Genomic DNA, 21852 nt, shown 5'->3' with positions numbered 1-21852 from the left:
GAATTTTTTGTGAAAATTTATTGATAAATGGGGGGGGGAAGTTTGTGCAGATTTGGTTGTTGAGTGGTTTTTAGTAAATAGTGAGAACATTTTGGAATTTGATTAATAGCCCCTAAATGTTAATTTAATAGTGAAAAACCCCTTTAAAGGAAAAACTTCACTTAATGAGAAAGTAACCTTATCATTAATGCAGTTTATTGCTGTAATATCATATGCACCATCAAGTAATAGCCTTATGATTGGGTCGCTCTAAGGGCAGAGACACACGGGCAGATTCGGGGAGATTAGATGCCCGGCGACAAATCTCCTCCTCTTTGGGACGACTAATCTCCCCGAAATTCCTTCCCTTCCTTCCCGCCGGCTAGAATGAAAATCGCCGGTGGCATGGCACTCGGATTGCTTCATTTCCGATGTCGCACGAAGTTCGGGCGACTTCGGAAAATGAAGAGCTCCGAGAGGCATCCCGCTGGCGATTTTCATTCTAGCCGGCAGGAAGGCAGTTCAGGAGATTAGTCGCCCCAAAGAAGAGGAGATTTGTCGCTGAGCATCTAATCTCCCCGAATCTGCCCGTGTGTCTCTATCCTTAATCTTTCCTCATCATTTATGATTTCCTATGCTGCATACACATAAAGCAAAGTTTTACTGCAATGCACTGTTCCTTCACAAGAGGGAGCAAATCTACTTTCATCCATCTGCTATACAGATTTTATTTTCAATATACAATGCCTTAAAGAAATTGCAACATACGTTCTATATTAATTAGGAAACATTGTTAGGGGTAAATATATGGCCCGGCGGATGACTTCAGAAGTATTCTGCAGATTAAGCAGAAAGCATCTACCTTTACAGAAAGTGTAAATATTTTAGTTAGTCTCCTATTACTGGTGCACGACACCTTGTGTTACTCTTGAATTAAACAGCTATAGCAGCATTAGATGTCTTGTTTGTTTTTGTTACATCTTCAGCAAAATGGGTTTCATTTATCCAATTATAAGGACAAAAGCTAAACAAATCCAGCAGGTAGAATAAATATAATACCAGAAAGTGAAAGGGTGGCTCACAGCACCTTGTGTCAATCACAAAAGTAGGAAGACTAGAGACTGATTACACAAAGGCGGTTAATGATACAGGGATTGAACTGGAGAAGCAGCCTTTGGGATTAAGGTTTGCTGGAACTACCACGCAGTTTATCGGGTTCCTCCTCATTCCTTTAAACAGGAACAAATCAGCAGGTCGCCTGCCAACAAGCTATTGTGATTAGCATCAATGAATCAATCACTGAAAATAGCTGTGCGTAACAAGCTGCCGCTAGCTGCTTGATATGAAATCAATAAACATATTAAATATTTAAGTATTGAATCAATAGCCATGAAAACCCTCCGAAATATAAATAGCAAGCAATGACATTGTTACTTATCTGTGAATTAGAGGATCTGCAGCGTTACGGCTGCTGGTAATGAGTATTATCATAACACATTATCATAACACACAGGTCCATGTTTACTCCATACTGACCTTTTTGAAAGCACTCTGGGTGGCCTATTTATCAAAATTTTAGAGATTTTTTCTACTCTGAATAAACTCACAATTAAAAAAAAACACAAATGTTACCTCGTTTATTAAAACATCAGAATAAAAAAAAATGCAAATGAATAACAATTGTTAATGTTTTAGTGAGTTTACAAGCTCAAAAAAAAAACTAAAAAAACTTGAATCGAATAAATATACATTTTGGCTAGGACAGCTCCCATGGACTTCAACATGACCTAGCTTTTCATATTTTTCCTTAATAAATATAGAACATTCGTGTTTTTTTACAAATCATTATTCACATTCATAATTTATAGAACGAAAAAATCATGGCAACAAAAATACGAATGTGGATAAATAACCCCCTTTAGGGACTTGTTTGTATTGTGGCTATATCAGTACAGAGCGTGTTTCAATCTGGCCACACCCTAATATCATTAGACCACACCGCTTGTTCATCAGGACACACCTACTTTTTTCTGAAGGGTTTGTATGCTACAAAAGGGCTATGAGAACAGATACAAAGAGCTGGGTCCAGACCAACAGTAAATTATAGGAGCTCTGAGACTGCAGTATCAATAGTAGAGGGCCTTAATAGAAAGATGAGGAATAACAATAAATTTGTTGCCCTATAGAGAATTTGTTTTTTAGATGAGGCCACTGACCCCCATTTAAAAGCTGAAAAGAGTCAGAGAAAGAAGGCAAATAATTAAAAAAATATAAAAATGAGAAAATGAAGGGCAATTAAAAAGTTGCTTATAATTAGATTATTATACAAGTTATTATATATTATTATGTAAGTGGCCTTTTGAAGGAAATAATTTTCCTTACAACTCAAGGCCCAAACTATGTATCGCTTTGGTTGGAAGAGGCAAGGCTACCTTAAGTTACAGGCTTCTGCTACAAGAATTACAGAACACCTGACCCCGTGTTGGACTTTGGGGACATTATCCAAGCAGCTTAACATGAGGATCTCTTGCTGAATTCCCTGGTCACACCATAAATAAGTAAGGGACCTTATCAATTACCAAGCAGTTCCATTGCATCATCTTCATTATCAATGTCTTCTTCTGTGACCGAGGCAGGAGTGCTGTGCACGGAGTCGAACGAGTCTTGCGAGAGCATTGCTGCCAGTAGTTTCTTGTGCTGCTGTTGCTGCTGCTTCAGACCTTTGTTCTTTGGCTCCATCTTCAAACTGCAGAAATAAATAATTATGAGTAACTCACCCGGGACAACGCAATTAAATGAAACAACTCATATAGGATTGAACAATTCCATAACGCTACATGCTGGCTGCCAGCAGAAAGCAATCTCCTCTCCCCATGGCCACGAGGTTCAGGTACATCATTTCTTAATGTAACACGGAGGGAAGTAAGGGCAAAGTGTCTAGGACACAGGGAAACACTGTGTAGTACCACATTCTTCTTGCTGCTGCTTCAAAAATATTACAGCACAAGTCATCGGACTGCATCATGGACTAAAACATAGCAACTTCAATTCTGTTACATGAGTCGACTTTGCAGCTACGGGGAAGGTAAAGGGTCACATCAACTCAAACTCACAATGAACTTTGACTTTGGTATATTTTATTACTTATCTTTAAAGGAACAGTAACACCAAAAAAAATTAATGTGTTTTAAAGGAATGACAGCATAATGTACTGTTACTCTGCACTGGTAAAACTGGTGTGTTTGCTTTTTAGATACACGACTATAGTTTATATAAACAAGCTGCAGTGTAACCATGGGGGCAGCCATTCAAAGCTGAAAAAGGAGAAAGTGCACAGGATACTGATAAGGTAGCCTTTATTTTTAGTCACATATATACTATATCTAATATAGACAGCAGATAACAGATAAGCTCTGTAGCATACAACAGGATTCTTCAGAGCATATCTGTTATCTACTGAGTATCTTGTGCTTGAATGGCTGCCCCCATGGCTACACAGCAGCTTGTTTATATGAACTATAGTAGAGTTTCTGAAGAAAACCCACCAGTTTTACCAGTGCAGGGCAACAGTACATTATATTGTCATTCCTTTAAAACACTTTCATTGTTTGGTGTGACTGTTCCTTTAAATTCACAAGTTATCCTATTTCCTTTCCAGTGGATAGGGTAGGTAGGGAACAAACTTACAGAATACATTCAGAGAGTTACAGCTCCTTCAAGCCCTGTAGACCATGGGGAAGTCCTATTATTTTGACTACAAACAGGTCAAAACTGTCAGCCAGTTTAAACCATTTCTTTTAAACTGGTGTCAGCCTGAGAATACTCAGAGCACACTTGCTGTCTGATTCCATTTGAATAAAAAATATAAACTGCTTTATCTGACTGCCAGATGATTACATACAGTAAACTCCTTAAAAATTGTCCAAACACACTGGAAGGCTCTAACCAGTTATCCAGTCATTCACCCAAAAGTTTAAAGATAGCGATTCAGCTGTTCAGAGATGTTAACATTAAAGACAGAATCAGTGGCTTCACTGCACAGGCTGACTTCTCATATTTGTGGCCAAATATGGCCACAGAATCAGTGCCAAACCAATGGTGATGTTTAGCATTACATTTCATCAATATCATCATTTGACTACAATAGAATAAAGAATGAGTTGAATGAGGCTTTATAGTTCCCACTGAACCAGGCTGGAAGCAGGTGATCCCTAAACCCATAGCCAAGCGGGACAACAGAAGATTAGTTCACAATATGTCACTCTGGCTACTAGTCTACTAGTTTATTATTCTTAATAGTTTCAAGAGAGCAACAGCAACATAGAACAGTTATTTTTTATTATTATAATGCAAGTAAACTGTCAAAAGTCACTGCTTCCACAATGCATCAAACAAGTAAAATGACATGTTTCAATATGGTCTAAATTATACAGCTTTGGTCCCATTAATTACGGAACGCCTGGTGATGAATGGGTATTGCTCATATCACTGGATGTGCCATAATTGACAAGGAATAAATATAGCAATTTAGTGAGCTGCCATGCAGAACGTTCCCTGTGGCAGCAGTGTGATGAAATTAACGGTGCGTCAAGTGGAACCGAGCAATGGCGTCTATTTATCAAGTTAATGAAGTTGCTTGTTTAAGATAATCTAGTGCATGCTTGTCAGGTGGAATTTGCTAAACATAATGACATTATTTGCGGATTAGTACATAGATATTGATGGGAGACTGTATTGTATTACCTGATACAGGTATGGGAGCGATTATCCAGAATGCTTGGGATCTAGGGTTTTCCAGATAATGGGTCTTTCTATAATGTAGATCTTCATACCTTAAAGGAAAACTATACCCCCAAAATGAATACTTAAGCAACAGATAGTTTATATCAAATTGAATGACATATTAAAGAATCTTACCAAACTGGTAAAATAAATTGGCAATAAATATTGCCCTTTTACATCTCTTGCCTTGAGCCACCATTTCGTGACTCTATCTGTGCTGTCTCAGAGATCACCTGACCAGAAATACTACAACACTAACTGTAACAGGAAGAAGTGAGGAAGCAAAAGGCAGAACTCTGTCTGTTAATTGGCTCATGTGACCTTACATGTGGTTTGTATGTGAGCACAGTGAAACTTACGATCTCAGGGGGCGGCCCTTATTTTTTAAAATGGCAATTTTCTATTTATGATTACCCAATGGCACATTCTTCTAAAAAAGTATATTATTATGATAATGGTTCATTTACATGAAGCAGGGTTTTACACATGAGCTGTTTTACTCAGTATCTTTTAATAGAGACCTATATTGTTTGGGGGGTATAGTTTTCCTTTAAGTACAAGGTACTCTTTTATTATAACAAAGTAAAATGATTATGTTGCTCAAATGGAGTCTACGGGAGACGGCCTGCTGTATAGTTTGGAGCTTTCTGGATAATTGGTTTTGGGATAACGGATCCCATGCCTGTACAACACATTGAGTATATATTATATAACTCATTCTTCATCCTACATGCATGCTTAGGACCATACTGACATCCCCCTGAACATAATGGAAACAGCTCATTATTTTGTGAGTGTTATGTAGTAACAACCAATGAGATATTTTTTTTTGTCGTTTACATATTGCTCTAAACCTGTAAATGGTATGGGCTGCTATCAATTCCTGGGCCCGGACAAATTTATAGGTGCTATATAAAGGCATGATGAAGGCAGTAGCAATATTCTAATTTTGCCATACCATGATTCCATGTGTGACACTTAGCAGTAATAGCCAACTCCCCATAATAATATTATTTATAATAATGCACCAGCATTATGTGTCAATAAAAAGACCCCAAACCAACTGTAAATAACTCCAATAGAGGCAGCTTTGGACAATGCTCTAAGCAATATTAGGGGAGTGGCCAGTAGTGTAATGGGTGTGTGGTCAGGGCATAAAAAGGAATGGCCAAAACACACCTTTGAAAATGGCCTGCTGTGTTGGCATTCTTAAAGGACACGTAAAGGCAAAAAAATAAAATCCCATTTTTACTTTCTTTAATGTAAAAGAAACCTCCAATATACTTTAATTAAAAAATGTGTACCGTTTTATAAGAAACCTGACTGTATGCAGTGAAATTCTCCCTTTGTTTACTGCTGTGGATAGGTATTGTCAGATGGTCCCTAACTGCTGAGCAGGGAAACAATCATACTTATAAACAGCAGAGGGAGCCCCCGCCTTACTTCCCAGCCATGCAGAACTCAAGCAGCTTTGTTTATGACGATCCGTAAGCAGCCCAGACCACACTGAGCATGTGCACAGTTTTAGTCTTGCAAAGATGTTTAACAAAGTTACAAGATGGTGACCCCCTGTAGCCAACTTTGAAAGCATAAAATATTTGTTTGATTAGGCTTGTGGTGCAGTAAGTTCATGTTTATATTTAGTATACAAAATACAGCATTTCTAGCCATATTCTAGTTTAGACTTTACATGCCCTTTAAACCTCATCAATAGGAACCCTCTGCTTTGTGGGATCTAAACCTATGGACAGGCAGTAAAAGCTTTAAGAAATAAATAGCATTCTAGGAAATCTTTAGCACAAATTCTGGGAAATATAAAGAAAAGAAAAGATATAAAGAAAACAGCATGATCATTGTTATTTCCTTTCATATGCTTTCCACCTTTTGTTCAGCTGTGTACTTAAATGATGTTTCACCAATCTGATGAAATCGCAATAACACTGAACTGAGTATACAGTACATTGTCATTTTTGTTAAAGTAGAACTAAACCCCATCTGATTTAGGCTATACAAGCTATGAGGAATCATTTATGGCTGTAAGAGCAGTTGCAGTCACAACAAATTTCCCCACAGTCAGCTGCACTAAGGGCCAGATTTAAATCTGGTGCACCTCTAGGCAGTTTACACCCCCACCCACACACTCCCCCACTTGCACCCCCTTTACATCACCCACTTTCTCGCACACGTGCACCTCTCTCACCTACTTCTCACTGCTACTGCTGGTGCTGTTTGCCGGCACATGGGACTGGGAAGGAGGGAGATTCGAACAACTGTCAGAATCTCCCACCCAGTCCCCAGTTTAGATGTAAGGGTCCTATGGTCTTATACACAGACCGTTTACATCTGCCATTTCTATTTTTTGTTGATAAGATGTTGACAGACGGCAGATACAGCCATTGTTCCCTATGGGGCTGCATCTACAGAATGACTTGTGCATATACTGGATGTTTTTATATTGTGCAGCTCCTTTTGTATTTTCATAGCAAATTTCATTGTGCCTGTGCTGCATACTGATATCATTAATTGTAATTGTTTTCGATATTCACCACTAGCCTGAGCAGTCAGTGCCAAGAGATGTTCCTCCTAGAGATTTCCTATATATTTACAGGCTCTGCCAATATGTTGACATTAATAAATATGTAAATTTCAGAGAAGGTATCCAGTATGAAAAAGGAATAATAAAAAAAATCAGGTTTCAGCTACAGAGACATTTGCCTGAAGATAAGTAACATTTAGCTATGAAATTTAATTACAAAGGTAAATCTTAGCCTCTCTTTCTTACTACAAAGACAAATCCGACTCTCGTGTTTCAATGTTCCACCACAAGACGGGATATAATAATCATATTAGGCTTCCGCAGCTTAATGACAGTCCATGTGGAGGGCTGGAGGTGAAAACTCAAGCACTGTCTAGAGACATACTCATCATCAGTGAGGAATTCTATAGGCAGAATATATAGATAAAAACAGATGAAACAATAGTGTATATAAAGCCCTCACTTCGAAAGACCTCAGGGGTGCCTGGCCTCTAAGCTCTAAGCACCACTTGGTGTAGCGAATTATCATCCATTTTGTCTGGTATGACATACAACTATGGTCATTTTAGAAATATAAAATACATCAACCACAATATGAGGCTATTTATCACAAAGACAATGCTGCTCCACTTCTACTACAGTGTATGAGACGCTGATGGTGCCCTAATGCATAGACAGCAGGTATCAACAGGGACTTGTTCTGTTTGTGCCATTAGGGAATATATGCACCTTTAATAAATAAAGTAGTTTCACAGTTTAAATGATACCAATAGATTCTAATGGGTGAAAAAATTGGTTGGGTGTCAAAATAAATTGTCGCCCATAGAGGGGCCAATTTTCAAATTTTCGTAAATTTTCGGCAAAACAGGTCAGATTCGCCAATCACTATAACTAAGCCTAACTAAATGACCTCATGTCAAAAATATTTTCCCTTTAAGGGCTGCTGCACATTTTACTTTAGCCAACACTGTGAGCTGAGCTTCAGTCGTGGTTAAATACAGGCCATGAGTTGTGGACAGGCCACAAAGACCCGGGCCTAGGGCAGCAAACATTGGGGGGTGGCATCGCCCCTGCTGGCCACATCCCCACAGAGAACTGGGTGGGAATTTTAAACAGTGTTTTAAATCTCCTGCCCTTCCCCAAAGGCAGTTATGGTGCTGGCCCAGAAGCAATAGAGACGCGGTGGGAAGTAAGCTGAACGTGCGAGCAGGGAGGGAGGTCAGGTGCGAGCAGAGGGGCTGCCTAGAGGCGTAGCAACTTTAAATCCGGCCCCAGTTAAATACCTCTCATTAAATAAAGCTTCTCCAGTATGGAGGTATGTATTTTAAATATTCACATGTACTTTAGTCTTCTGAACGTGTCATCAATATCCTTTAACAGTACCAAAAGCGCTGCGAGTACATTAAGGCACAGTTATTAGATTCATTCATTGAATTCACAGGATTAATGAAAAAAATGCAGCTGGATGCCCTTAGAAAAATAAACAATCATCTACAGTTTAAAATCAGAACGCATGGATACAAACTAAGAACTGCATAATACAGCCGCATTTCATAAATTAGTATGATCAGTTGCTAATGAGATGCATTATAAATATTTCATGATATTTTGGTAATTTGTTTTGTCTTTCAGGCTGTGCTAAGTCTTCTCACCCTGGCAGAATTAACGGGGGTTGTTATAAGAAATTCCCCATTATATCTTCAAAACAGCTTTTGATTAAAGCAGATAGGTGAAGACTGTCTTCTGGTGCCCAGTTGTAATTAAGCTGGATGCAAAATCTGCACACCTTCCTTTATATTATTTAAGGTAGCCGGACCAGATCGAGCTTCCTCTTAATGACAGCAATATATTTGTTTGCGTCTGTAAAAAACTGACAATATGTATTTTGCAAAGCCTTAATAACAGCATCCTCTTTTATCTCTACTACCCTATCTGGAGTTGTAAATTGTGTTCATCGATCTATGCTTCTATTATGTGAGATGTGTGTAACTTGTTGTAAAATTGTACGGGAAGTATGGGATCGCTTATCCGGAAACCTGACATTCAGAAAGCTCTGAATTACACGAAGGCCATCTCCCACAGTACACATATTATTATTGTTTTTATAAGTGATTTCCCTTTTCTCTGTAATAACAAAACAGTAGTTTATAATAGGGATGCACCAAATCCACTATTTTGGATTCAGCCGAACCCCCGAATCCTTCGTGAAAGATTCGGCCAAATACCGAACCGAATCCGAACCATATGCAAATTAGGGATGGGAAGGGAAAAAATGTTTTACTTCCTGGTTTTCTGACAGTCACGCGATTTCCCTGCATATGCAAATTAGGATTCAGATTCTGTTCGGCTGGGCACAAGGATTCGGCCGAATCCGAATCCTGCTGAAAAAGTCCGAATCCTGGCCGAATCCCGAACCGAATCTTGGATTCGGTGCATCTCTAGTTTATAATTGATGCCAAGTAAGCTGCATGAATCCATATTAGTGGCAAAACATTCATGTTGAGTTTATTTATCGTTTAAAGGGGTTTTTCACCTTACAAACACTTTTTCCAGTTAAATTGTTTTCAGATTGTTCACCCTAAGGGCAAGGCCAGACATGGCGTTTTTACGTTGCGTTTTTAAAAAAGAACAGCCAGGCGTAAATACGCATAAACTGCACTACCACTGAAACTAATCGAAAACGCACTATGGCAATTCACAAAGGGCGCTTGCAAGCTGAAATCCGCCACAGGACACCAGTATTGGCGTTTTTAAGCAGAAACGCCAATACGTCAGGAAACTACCAGATCAATAGACTCTATAGGATCTGCACATTTAAAATTTTAAATATGGCGTCCAAATTCTCAATGAGAACAATGAGAAGTGCTACGTGCTGAAAAACGCATGTTGATGGTCGCATGTGGTTTCAGTGACGTATTTACGCCTGGCTGTTCTTTTTTAAAAACGCAACGTAAAAACGCTGCAAAAACGCCAGGTCTGGCCTTGTCCTAAAGAAATACTTTTTTTAATTCCATTTTTTTATCGTTTTCCCAAAATGAAAGTTTAATGTTTGTGTCTCTAGTGTTTCAGTCTGACAGCTCTGTGATCCAGGAGCAGATTCTGTACTGTACTGATTCTGCTGAGCAGGGACAAAGATAACAAATGTATCAACTACAGTAAATGTATCAATTTAGAACAGTTAGAGTCGGCGACCCCCCCCCCCCAGAGCTGCTTTAGACAATGAAATATGAAACTTACTTTACACTTCAATAATAGAAAAACGGTCACAAATAGAAAATAGAAAGTAATTTAAAAAAGTCTTTATTTCCGGTGAACAATCTGAAACCAACTGAACTGAAAAAAGTGTTTGAAGGCGAACACCCCTTTAAATAATTTTAAGTAGACATTATAAAAAAAAAACCTTATCCAGAAATCCTCAGGACGACTTTCTCATTGTTTTCTTAGGATGTAAGTCTTGCGCACAGGGTGTCAGACAAATGCAGGGAACATTTAAGGGCAGAGAGATTTGGGGAGATTAGTTGCCTGGCAACAAATCTCCTCTTCTTCAGGGCAACTAATCTCCCTAAACTGCCTTCCTGCCGGCTAGAATGTAAATCGCCAGCGGGATGGGACTCGAAACGCTTTGTTTTCCAAACTCGCCCGAAGTTTCCTTGTGGGGCAACTTCAGGCGACTTAGGAAAACGAATCGCTCCGAGTGCCATCCCGCCAGTGGAAAGGCAGGGGAAGGCAATTCGGGGAGATTAGTTGCCCCAAAGAAGAGGAGATTTGTCATCGGGCGACCAATCTCCCCGAATCTGACCGTGTTTCTCTGCCCTTATACGTCGGACAAAACAGTCAGTGCTTTAAATGGAATTTACCATTTGGAAATCAGGCTACAAAATATTTTCACAAAAAGGCCATAATGCATAATAAATTAATACAAATATACATTTTTAAAAATTTTTTAAATTCTTCTCATATATAAATATAAATATATTTCCTATAAGCAGGATACAGCTGTTATACAAAATGGCTATGATGTTAAACAAATATCACTTTTGTGTTACAATCAACTCTTGTGTTAGTTGCTTAATAATGTCATAAAACATGATTTAATTGTAATATTCCATAACTCCTCACTAATGTAAAATCTATTTGTAGAAGCTGTATACTGACAGGACATGTAAAGGCAAAAAAATTAAATCCCATTTTTACTTTTTCTTTTTTAATGAAAAAGAAACCTCCAAATATCTCCAATATACTTTAATTTAAAAATGTGTACCATTTTTATAAGAAACCTGACTGTTTGCAGTGAACTTTTCCCTTCATTTACTGCTGTGGATAGGAATTGTCAGATGGTCCCTAACTGCTGAGCAGGGAAACAATCATACTTATGAACAGCAGGGGGAGCCCCCGCCTTACTTCCCAGCCATGCAGAACTCAAGCAGCTTTGTTTATGATGATCCCTAAGCAGCCCAGACCACACTGAGCATGTGCACAGTCTTAGTCTTGCAAAGATATTCAACAAAGTTACAAGATGGTGACCCCCTGTAGCCAACTTTGAAAGCATAAATGATTTGTTTGATTAGGCTTGTGGTGCTGTAAGTTCATGTTTATATTTAGTATACAAAATACAGCATATCTAGCCTTGTTCTATTTTAGACTTTACATGCCCTTTAACAAGACAAGTTTTTCTTCTATGTATCTTTTATTAAACACAGATAATATAAAAACAGGGGCAACATTTGCTGCAAGCCTGGTAACCCATAAAACCAATGAGAATTTTGCAACGTTGCCAGCTCATTGGTATATATTGGTTACTATACTTTAGAACATTATTACATTATACCTCTTATGTATACCATTGATTCGTATATGCTATTACTTTGTTCATCTTATACAGTATTAACAAAAAACTGACATAAAGATGTACGTATTACTTGCAATGAATATCAACAAATGGAAAATCACACCACTACATCTTCTACCTACCTTCCTGCTGGGCTGCAGCTGCCTTCATCTTCCTCCTGTTGTTCACCTTTAGTTCTTGGGATTGGAGGCTGGATCATTTCAGCAGCCAATGGGTCTGGGTCATTGTCTTCACGCCCAACCCATTCTCCAATTACACAAGGCTTTAATAAGGATGAGTTAAAGGCCCTTGTGTCCTAAATAAAAAAAAATACATAATGGATTTCTTTAGTTATTTCACTGATTTCAGGGCTTTCAAAAGATTTGGAGAGAGTAATGGGGTTAAAAAAAAAATATATACATATCCTTTGCCGTGCCGCTCCCTAAAGCTGGGGGCTCGTGCTGGAGCACCTCGTCTCTTGCTAACCATTGAAATGCAATAATGTGAGAGTTGAATATTGAAATGAGAAACATGGTTTCGTTTTGATCGACTGATAGAATAAATTCCAATGTGATTGGGTAGCCTACAAAAAGGGCCAGTGGTTTCATAGAGTTTAAGATGAGTTCAGTAATGTTACCTGTTCTAGATCTTCTGAGACAGCAATACCTACGAATAAAGGGATAAAATACAATTAAAATAAAAGTTTATGACAGATATAGGTTGGCAGTTAGTCAACAGACTAGGCAGAAGGCCAGCTCTGTATCAGTCTGAAGAGTGATCCATAAAAGGAAACCAAGAAAGCCACAGCGAACACATTGTACTTATCATAAACAACATTTAGCAACATTGCCATTAGGAGAAAGCAGTGTTGTTTATAGATCTTTTTTTGACTAACTGTAGAAGAAGCTACATGCGTCTACTGTAAGTCACAAAGGCTTTACACTAAGAACTTTAGCATGTTCTGAACCTGCAGCCCGAAACAAATTTAACCATCTGCTCTTCCGCAGCCATCAGTTCTTGCCTTGCTGTTGGTATTGGAGCTTCCTTTATGAGACCAGTGTACACTGTATAAAGTTGCAAACATTGGAATATGCATTTGCTGATTTTGCTGGGGCTAAGTATGGATGTACATCTCCACAACTCAGTCTCACTGACCACCAGCTACATAACAGTATGGCAATTTTTTCTAGCATGTATTTACATAATGTAGCGGGATGATTCCTAATGTATCTATATTCACAACAGCTTGAGAACAAGTCCAAAGCCTCATAAGAACTGCAAGCCATTCCTGGAAGGCTTTTTTTATGACATAAGTGAGGAAAACAGGATTTAAATATGTCAGCAGCAATAAAAGTATAACCCCAAGCATCCTTATGTTCTGCATCTTTAATCTTCCACCCTTTTCTAATACTAATTAAATAGTGACTGGCTAGTTGTGCAATAAAACATTTGAGAAGCGACTAGCATCGCATCACATATAATAAATATAGTTAGAGTACAGTAGTGTATATCCACAATCATAAAGTATCTGGCACACATAGGGGTATATTTATCGAAGAGTGAAGAAAGATATCACCACAGTCTTTTAGGAGCAGATTTACTAAAGGGCGAGGTGGCTAACGCTATCAACTTTTCACCAGCGTTTCCACCCGCAGGGACATCATTGATTTACTAATGGATGCCGGCGTCAATTTGCTAGTGAAAGAGATTGGTGCTAGCGGTCATCACACTAGGCGACTTTTCGCTCTGGCGAATAAAAGCTTCACCACAAATTCACTAAAATTCGGATTTTACTGAACGTTAACTCTTTCGCTAGAGTTGCCTTCGCCACCTCAGACCAGGCGAAGTGCATTAAAGAAGCTAAATCTTCCTCAATCTTCTGTCACTTACATCATATCCGAAAATGCATCCGAAGTTCAAAAAACACAGGCATCTTTTCCTTTTTTTCAGCCCGATTGACTACAAATTTTTTTTGGGTAACTGGTTTTCCCATACATTTGCAAACATATGGAACATTGATTTTACAGTGGGCAGATGTGGGGGACATTAGAATAACTCTATTGTCTTTATTAAGGTTCCCTGGACTTGTGTTTTTAAAAGTGTAATTTGTAAGTATATGCACCAACATTTAACATAAACTTTAAATTTCCCGCCCTATGCAAATTGACCTTAGCACAAGATCCCTAGCGAAGTTTCCATAGGTAGAAACGAACTCTAGTGCGTCTTCACTATCAAATGCTCGCATTGCCAAAAGTCGCCATCGTTCGTCGCCTACAACCAAACTCTGCATTTAAGTGAGTTAACATGGCGAAGGGTAGCGATGGGTGTGAAGTGGTCGCCGGCGACAATTTTAGTAAATCTGCCCTAGATTGAAATTCCGTCACTCTCCATTCATTCCTATGGGATTTTTCACCCATTGATAAATACTCTTTTAAAAATCTCATAGAAATGAATGGAGAGTGGTGGAATTCACTCTGGAGGACTGTGGCGATCTCTAACGTCACTCTTTGATAAATATACCCCATAGTCTCATGCTTTTTTTTTCTCCATTAGACAGAATGTCTGTGTATCAACATGCTCATGAATTCTCATGAACAGAATATATTGATTAGTCAAAATAATGACTTCTTACTCACTGCGAGACAAATTCTCCAATGCTTTGCCCAGCTTTTTACTTTCTTGAAGGATGTGGTTTAACTCATCAAAATCACGACTTTCAGGTTTCGTTCGCCAGTCCCATTCAGCGTGCTCAATTGACCTTGGTACTAGAATAGCAGTAGGAGGTAAGAGAATATAATCATTTGCAATTGTTTGGTGTCAAAAATAAAACTTAGTGACTTAGCGATCACTTCTATTATATCTTACTATTTCCTGCTATATATCCTGCTATTTATCTTACCTGCTTTTTCTTTTAAGCTAATTCAATTTACTTACTTTTACAAAACTTTTAACTGAAGAAAAATTTACCAGTATTTAGCAGTGTTCTCACACTGTGTTCTGTTCTATGAATATTTCATCAAGCGAATAAGCCAGCAACATAATAATCACAGTGGAAACATCTCCACTGCATAACTAATTCATAGGAAGGAAGTTTCAAGTAGGAGCCAAGTAGAAGAATCTGGTTTGCAGGATTCTAGAAACTGAAAGTAAAACTCTATGTTAAAGGGGAACTCCACAAAAACATAACAAGCTTTTTGAAAAGTGAAAATAATTTTAAGCAACTTTGCAATATATATCAATTTAGAAATATGCAGACTTTTCATAATTAAATGGTTTCTGACAGTTCCCTAAGCCTAGCCCGTTCTTCTGCTGATCTTTCTGACTACTTTGCTGAGCTGGCTGACTACTGTTACTTTGTATCAACAGCCAGTTGTCTTTAACCTGCATTCTCCAAACCCCACAATTCATTGTACATGTGATTTCAATAAGGAAAGGAATGTCACAGTGCAATGCATTGTGGGTTATGTAGTTCCTGCATGCTGTCTGTAAGCTGTGGAGAAGTTGTTTTGTAACATCAGTATTTAGTCCCTGCCAGGATTTGAAATGATGCAGAAAGAGAAGAACTGTTAAAAAGCTGGATTTCAGCATAGAAAATGGCATTTATTCATACTTTTTGAAGAAACAGGTAACTGTGATGGGTATATTAAGGGTTTCTGTGTTATGCGGGCCTCTTTATCAAATTTTGGTTTGGAAGCCGGATTTCCCCTTTAACAAGGCAGAGCTATCTTCCATGTCCTGGCACAGCCATACTGTGTGAGCTATAACACTTTAGAGCAGTGATCCCCAACCAGTGGCTCGTGAGTAATATGTTGCTCTCCAACCCCTTGGATGTTGCTCCAGTGGTCTCAAAGCAGGTGCTTGTATTTGAATCCCTGGTTTGGAAGCAAGTTTTTGGTGCATAAAAACCGGATGTACTGCCAAACAGAGCCTATTGAAGGTTGACAGTTTACGTGGGGGCTATCAAATGGCTAATCACAGCACTTATTTCGCATCCCCAGGAACATTTGCATGCTTATGTTGCTCCCCATCTCCTTTTAAATCTGAATGTTGATCATGGGTAATAAAGGTTTAGGACCCCTGTTGTAGCGGCTGCTATGTTTGGATAACATCACCATGGAAAGGTCTAGGTGAGGTCTTCAGAGGACAGGGCCCAGCTGGACAAAATGTTGTTTATTTTACAATGACGTGTGTCCACCAAGTAAAAAATAAAATTTCACACTGCTCAATTGCACAGACAAAGTACACAAAATAAAACGCTGCTTAATTCAGTTGCAGATACTTACAAGATTTGGACTCGGGTGATGTTGGGGAAATATTACAAACTGCAAGGTCACTCTTTGACTTTTTGGGCTTCTTTGCATTGACTTGCCAGGGTTTATCATAACTCCTGAAGTCTCGTCTTATTCCTTTATTTTCTGCATTGAAAAAAAGAAATTACATGTTAGCACAGGTACAAATAGCAGTGGGCTCCCAGGACCGGTTGTTATCATACACAATGATTCCATTATTATATACTGTTTGCAAAATAGATGAAATATTATGGGGCGAAGTGGCCAGAGAAAATTCGCCAAAAAGACAATCCGCAGGGACAATTTACTAAAATGCGTAGATGACAATTCGCTAGAGAAAGAGGTCAGCGTTAAAGTTTTGCGCCCTTTCGCCAAGCAAAATTCAAAAAGTGAAAATTTTCCATTATTTTACCCTTTTCGCCAGGTTATACCTGTGACATCCTCCTCAATCTTATGTCAGTGACATCATATCCTGTATGCCGAAAAGTCATTAAAAAAGTCAAAATACTGGCATTTTTTTAATATTTTAAAGTGGGATTATGTTTAAAAGTTGTAACTGTTAAATAAATATATTTTTTTAACCATTTGAAGGTCATGCCACATTTCTTTTAGGGTGGGCTCATGTCTAGGACAATAGAGGACCTCTATTGTCATTATTTTGCTTCCTTGGACATTTTTAATAATAAGTGGCCACTTCAAGCTATTTCACCAACATCTCTAATAAAGACACATTTGACCTATATGTACCCACCCTATTTAAATTGACCTAAGCGCAAGTAGGTTAACAAAGTTTAGCTAGAAAGAAATTAACGCTATTGAAAGTTTGCTTAGAAATGCTTGCGTTGACGAATTTTCGCTGGCGCTCGTCTGCCGAGATGTAACTTTGCATTTTGATGAATAAGCGTATTCACTGCAAATTAATGTTTCACGAAGTTGCACAAAGTGTCGTGGAGTCTTCCGTGGTGAAAATTCACTATTTAGTACATTTCCCCCTATATATCTTGATAAAATAAACACAAGACACAAGTCTTGGGCTTCCTGATATATCTTGCATCTCCATAATTCCTTTAATGATGTTGTTTTCTTCATGGTGTAGCTAGTTGTGTAGGTAAGTTATAGTGGCTATGGCTGGGCAGAAGGCTAGACTACACATAACAAGTACTCCTGAGAGTGAGAAACTTGTGAACTGTATTAACGATGTACAGGTATGAGACCTGTTATCCAGAATGCTCAGGACCTCAGGTTCTCCGGATAACAGAAGTTTCTGTAATTTGGATCTTTATAGTCTTAAGTCTACTAGAAAATCATGTAAACATTAAATAAACCCAATAAATTGGCTTGCTTTCGATAAGGATTAATTATAACTTAGTTTGGCTCAAGTAAAAGGAACTGTTTTATTATTACAGAGAAAAAGGAAATCATTTTTTAAAATTTAGATTATATGGCTAAAATGGAGCCTATGGGAGACAGTCTTTGCGTAATTTGGAACTTTCTGGATAACGGGTTACCTGTATCAGTCTGCCAACAGGAAACATACATTTGTGGTAATTTTCCATGGTCAGGGTTCAGGTGCACCTTTTTATGGAACCCGCTGTGGGAAACCTGCAGCTACCACCACCCTGAACCTGTCAGTAGCACCCCAGCTACTCCAGCATCAAAAAGTGCAGAGGTGCATCATTCATCACAAGTGTGATGCATTGGCCAACATAATTAGGTACTGGAGCATTTTTGGACATTAGTAACTGTGTCAATATGTGTCTCCATTGTGTCAATTTTAGAGCCCCAGCACTTGCAGGTGCATTTGTATATTACCCCACCCATCTTTACTACAACAACAATATATATATATATATATAATGCAGCACTGCCAGTGGGATTACCGACATACATGAAAATGATCTGTGAAACATGTTCGAGAACATTTCGACATTCAGGGAACAATTTAAAGCAAATCTGATCAGATGGAGCATTGTATTAGTACTATAGGCAAGGCTAAACATTATCTTCGCAAAGCAATGCTGGACAAGAAATATGAGAGTGGTGCTAGACATACATCTACCTTGTCTCATGTCACTGACTGAGAGTCTGGAGTATAGGAATATTGCATTTATGCATTTAGACATGCTGAACACTTACAAAGTATCACACAATCAACTAGTGAATAAACCTTGCACTTAAACCTACGGTTTAGGTTTCCCTTTGTTTAGTGCGTCATTACATCAGCCAATATGATTAAAAAGTGAATTAAATGGATTTGTTCCAAACTCCTTTTTTATTGACTGCAGATTTAATAAGCAGATTATAATAACGTCCAAAGAAATGTGCCCCGTATGAACAGGCTGTTAAAAGAACACTACATTCTATAATGTTGGAAATGATCACTTTATGTTTTACTCCATGTCAAAGACATATGAAGAATAAGAAAATAGTTGAGCTTTAGGGTCACCCTTACTTCCAGAGGAAGGGAGAAGCAATACATAGATTTCATCTCTTCATGACTTTAATTCCATTAGGAATAAGTGTAACACAATAAATATGCAAGTAAAGGTTTATTAAATAAGAAATACACTCCAGTAGGGATGCACCAAAACCAGGAATCGGTTCAGCTGGATGCGGCCGAATCAAAGTGCCTGGTTAAAATAAATCAAAATTCTTAAAATCACTCGACTTTGTATCACACAAATAGCATTTTTTCCCATGCGCTGCAGATGTAGTTTTTTTAACCTTCCTTACTCTAATTTGCATATATTAGCTGAATCCTTAAAAAGTGGATATTGTGCATCCCTAACATTAAGTAAGAGGGCAAAGCCTGCTGTTTGTACATAATGTTCTTTCATTATTTTACCTGCCAGCGTAGACCTCCTAGACCTGCCATTAATCCTACCCACCATTATATAGCAACACTTTTTAGCAATGTAATGGGAAATGCAAGTGTGATTAATCCGAATAAGCAGCTAGCTCTTAAAATTGAATTTGAGTTCATGGATAAGGCTGAACTGTTAATAGCCCTTCTCGTGAATAGTTCATTAAGATGACAAAGCCTAGGCCCTGTGGGTTAATTTAGCTTGTCGCTACCTAATCTTTTTCTAAACAGCAATGGATGTCAACATATACAATATTAGAAATTAGCCCATCTGTACCATGCACAGGCAGATTGGGATAATAGTAAAAACTGTATTTACCTGCTGATTCACTCTCTGCCCACAGAGCGGCTGAACCAGACAGAGTCCTCTGTAGCTGACCCACATTTCCTAGCTTGGACTGGAGATGATGAATCAGAAAAGGAATTGGCTGCTCCGGGGTCTCTGTTATCAGCTTTGTCATCAATTCCTACAGAAAGAACCAAATATTTAATTATACTGATATACGTTTCATTATACAAACATATTCTTTGTCAAAGCCACATACTGTACCAGTTGAAAGTATGATAAAGTCCTATAGAAAATATAGAAATGATACGCTGTACTTTTTGATCCAGATTAATAGAAGTTGAAAGCATTACTACAGCTGGATGAGGCTACTGAAATACATAAAGTATGATTCAGCTTGAGGAAAGCACTTCCTTTCTATGCTACTATTTTTATTCAGGGTATACTTGGTAGGGGGTGTATAAACGAAGTTATATTAAAATATAGGGATTGTAAGCATCATCTGCTGACTTAATGCCACCGGTGGCCATACACGGGCAGATAAAGCTGCTATCGTCCTTTGGACCAATTCGGCAGTTTATCTGCCAGTGTATGGGGGCTTCCGATGGGCCTTCCCGATCGATATCTGGCCACGATATCGATCAGGAAGATTTCATTTTTCCCCTGACCGAACCATCGGAGTCCATTGCTCCTCGTTGTAATCCGATCGTTCGGCCCTAGGGCTGACTGTTCGGATTTGCCCCGATACAGCCCTGCCATTGGTGGGCATATCGGGGAACGATACATTGGCAATGTCACCAGATGAGCGGATCTCAACGTGTATGGCCAGCTTTTAATTAACCAAATAATCCACATTTTTAAAACTGATTTCCTTTTCCCTGTAATAATAAAACAGTACTTTGTACTTGATCCAAACCTGTACTGCAAATGACCGTGGACACGTGAATATAGGGGACAAAGCATCTGTATAAGTTGAATTTCATCCAAATCCAAATTTTTGGAGATTCCACACCTTAATGTATAAAAAAACATTTTTTCCTTCTCCTTGCCAAATAAAAAAAGCAGTTTCAGACTGAATGCATGTAACAATATAATAAGATCTCTTGCTAAAAATGCTTAGGGGTTACAAAAGCACATTTTCTTCTACACCAACAAAGTACGGCAGAACAGGGCAAATATTTTATGACTAAACCCCTCGTTCCTACATAATGGGCTTCAATAACATCTGTCTGCTCACAGTTTACACCGGAGAATTTACATTCGTTGATAGAAGCTGACACGGATAGTGAAAAACTTGCTGCACCCAAAGGAAATCAAACAGAAATTGAACAAATCCTTCCGTTGGAAAGAATCATGAGCACTTCGCTTAGCCTGCCGGGTGATTCAGATCACTGCCAGACTGCTCTCTCGGCCTGCACTAACCCATTCATAGAGTTATTTACATGTTTATTTCTAAATTTTACAATTATTTTTATAGAGATGCCAACGTGGATCCAAAGTGATCCAGGTCATAGTGGCTGCACCTTTTATGCCCCCATGTCCAACCCATGGACTGGTCTCTGCAATGCCCCCTGCTCAGCTGCTTTGGACGATATTGGAGGACTTCAGGTGACAATGCTACACATTGTCAGTGGTAAGTTAAGGTGGCCATACACGGGCGATAAAAGCTGCCGACAGTCTGAGTCGGCAGCTTATTGGCCCGTGTATGGGGCCTTCCGGTGGGCTTCCCCGATTGATATATAGCCGAAAGTCGGCCAGATGTCAATCGGATGGGACTAAAAATCCCGTCAGATCGCGGCCGCATCTGTTCGTTGATGTGGTCCTGCCATTCGACCTCCCGTTACGTTGGGCCCCAGGGCCCACGATCGGATCAGCCCGATATAGCCCTATATCTATCGCAGAGAGATCCGCTTGTTTGGCGACATCGCCAAACGAGCAGATCTCTCTGTGTATGGCCACCTTTAGGTTTCGGGTGTAAAATTCTAGCATCGAGAGATGTCCCTGTTACTGTGTGAGATCTGGAGAAAGCTAATATGACTATATTTAGAGATTCTTACATTAAAATAAATTGAGGGTGCTGTTCAACTTAGTAGTGTAAGGAGGGTTATCATATCTCATGAGGAAGGCTAAATAGAGAGGTTGAGATATCTTATATTGACCACGCACATAGTTCAAAGTCAAACACACTTAAACAGATATGTCAACTACCTCGTAGTTATCAGAAGTCGCCATGATTTAAGCACCTCTTTCCTGGTGTCCCACTTTCCCAGTTATGGCCTGCTATTTTTT

The 21852-nt window shown here is 38.8% G+C and overlaps 1 protein-coding gene across 4 annotated transcripts in view; it reads right to left on the bottom strand.

Moving 5' to 3' along the window:
- c8orf34.S (chromosome 8 open reading frame 34 S homeolog) overlaps nucleotides 1-21852 on the bottom strand; it is a 125641-nt gene that overhangs the window by 82602 nt on the left and 21187 nt on the right. For all 4 annotated transcript variants that reach the window (XM_018223776.2, XM_018223774.2, XM_018223775.2 and 1 more), the window contains 6 exons: nucleotides 19597-19744; nucleotides 16409-16540; nucleotides 14762-14890; nucleotides 12763-12791; nucleotides 12269-12441; nucleotides 2559-2725 (listed from right to left, as the gene is read on the bottom strand). In XM_018223776.2, coding sequence (XP_018079265.1) covers nucleotides 2559-2725; nucleotides 12269-12441; nucleotides 12763-12791; nucleotides 14762-14890; nucleotides 16409-16540; nucleotides 19597-19744 — 778 coding nt within the window. The remainder of the gene's footprint in view (nucleotides 1-2558; nucleotides 2726-12268; nucleotides 12442-12762; nucleotides 12792-14761; nucleotides 14891-16408; nucleotides 16541-19596; nucleotides 19745-21852) is intronic.

This window comes from Xenopus laevis, chromosome 6S (assembly GCF_017654675.1).
Source record: "Xenopus laevis strain J_2021 chromosome 6S, Xenopus_laevis_v10.1, whole genome shotgun sequence".
Taxonomy (NCBI): domain Eukaryota; kingdom Metazoa; phylum Chordata; class Amphibia; order Anura; family Pipidae; genus Xenopus; species Xenopus laevis.
The sequence above is the reverse complement of the archived record's forward strand: the minus strand, read 5'-3'. Positions and strand labels throughout refer to the sequence as shown.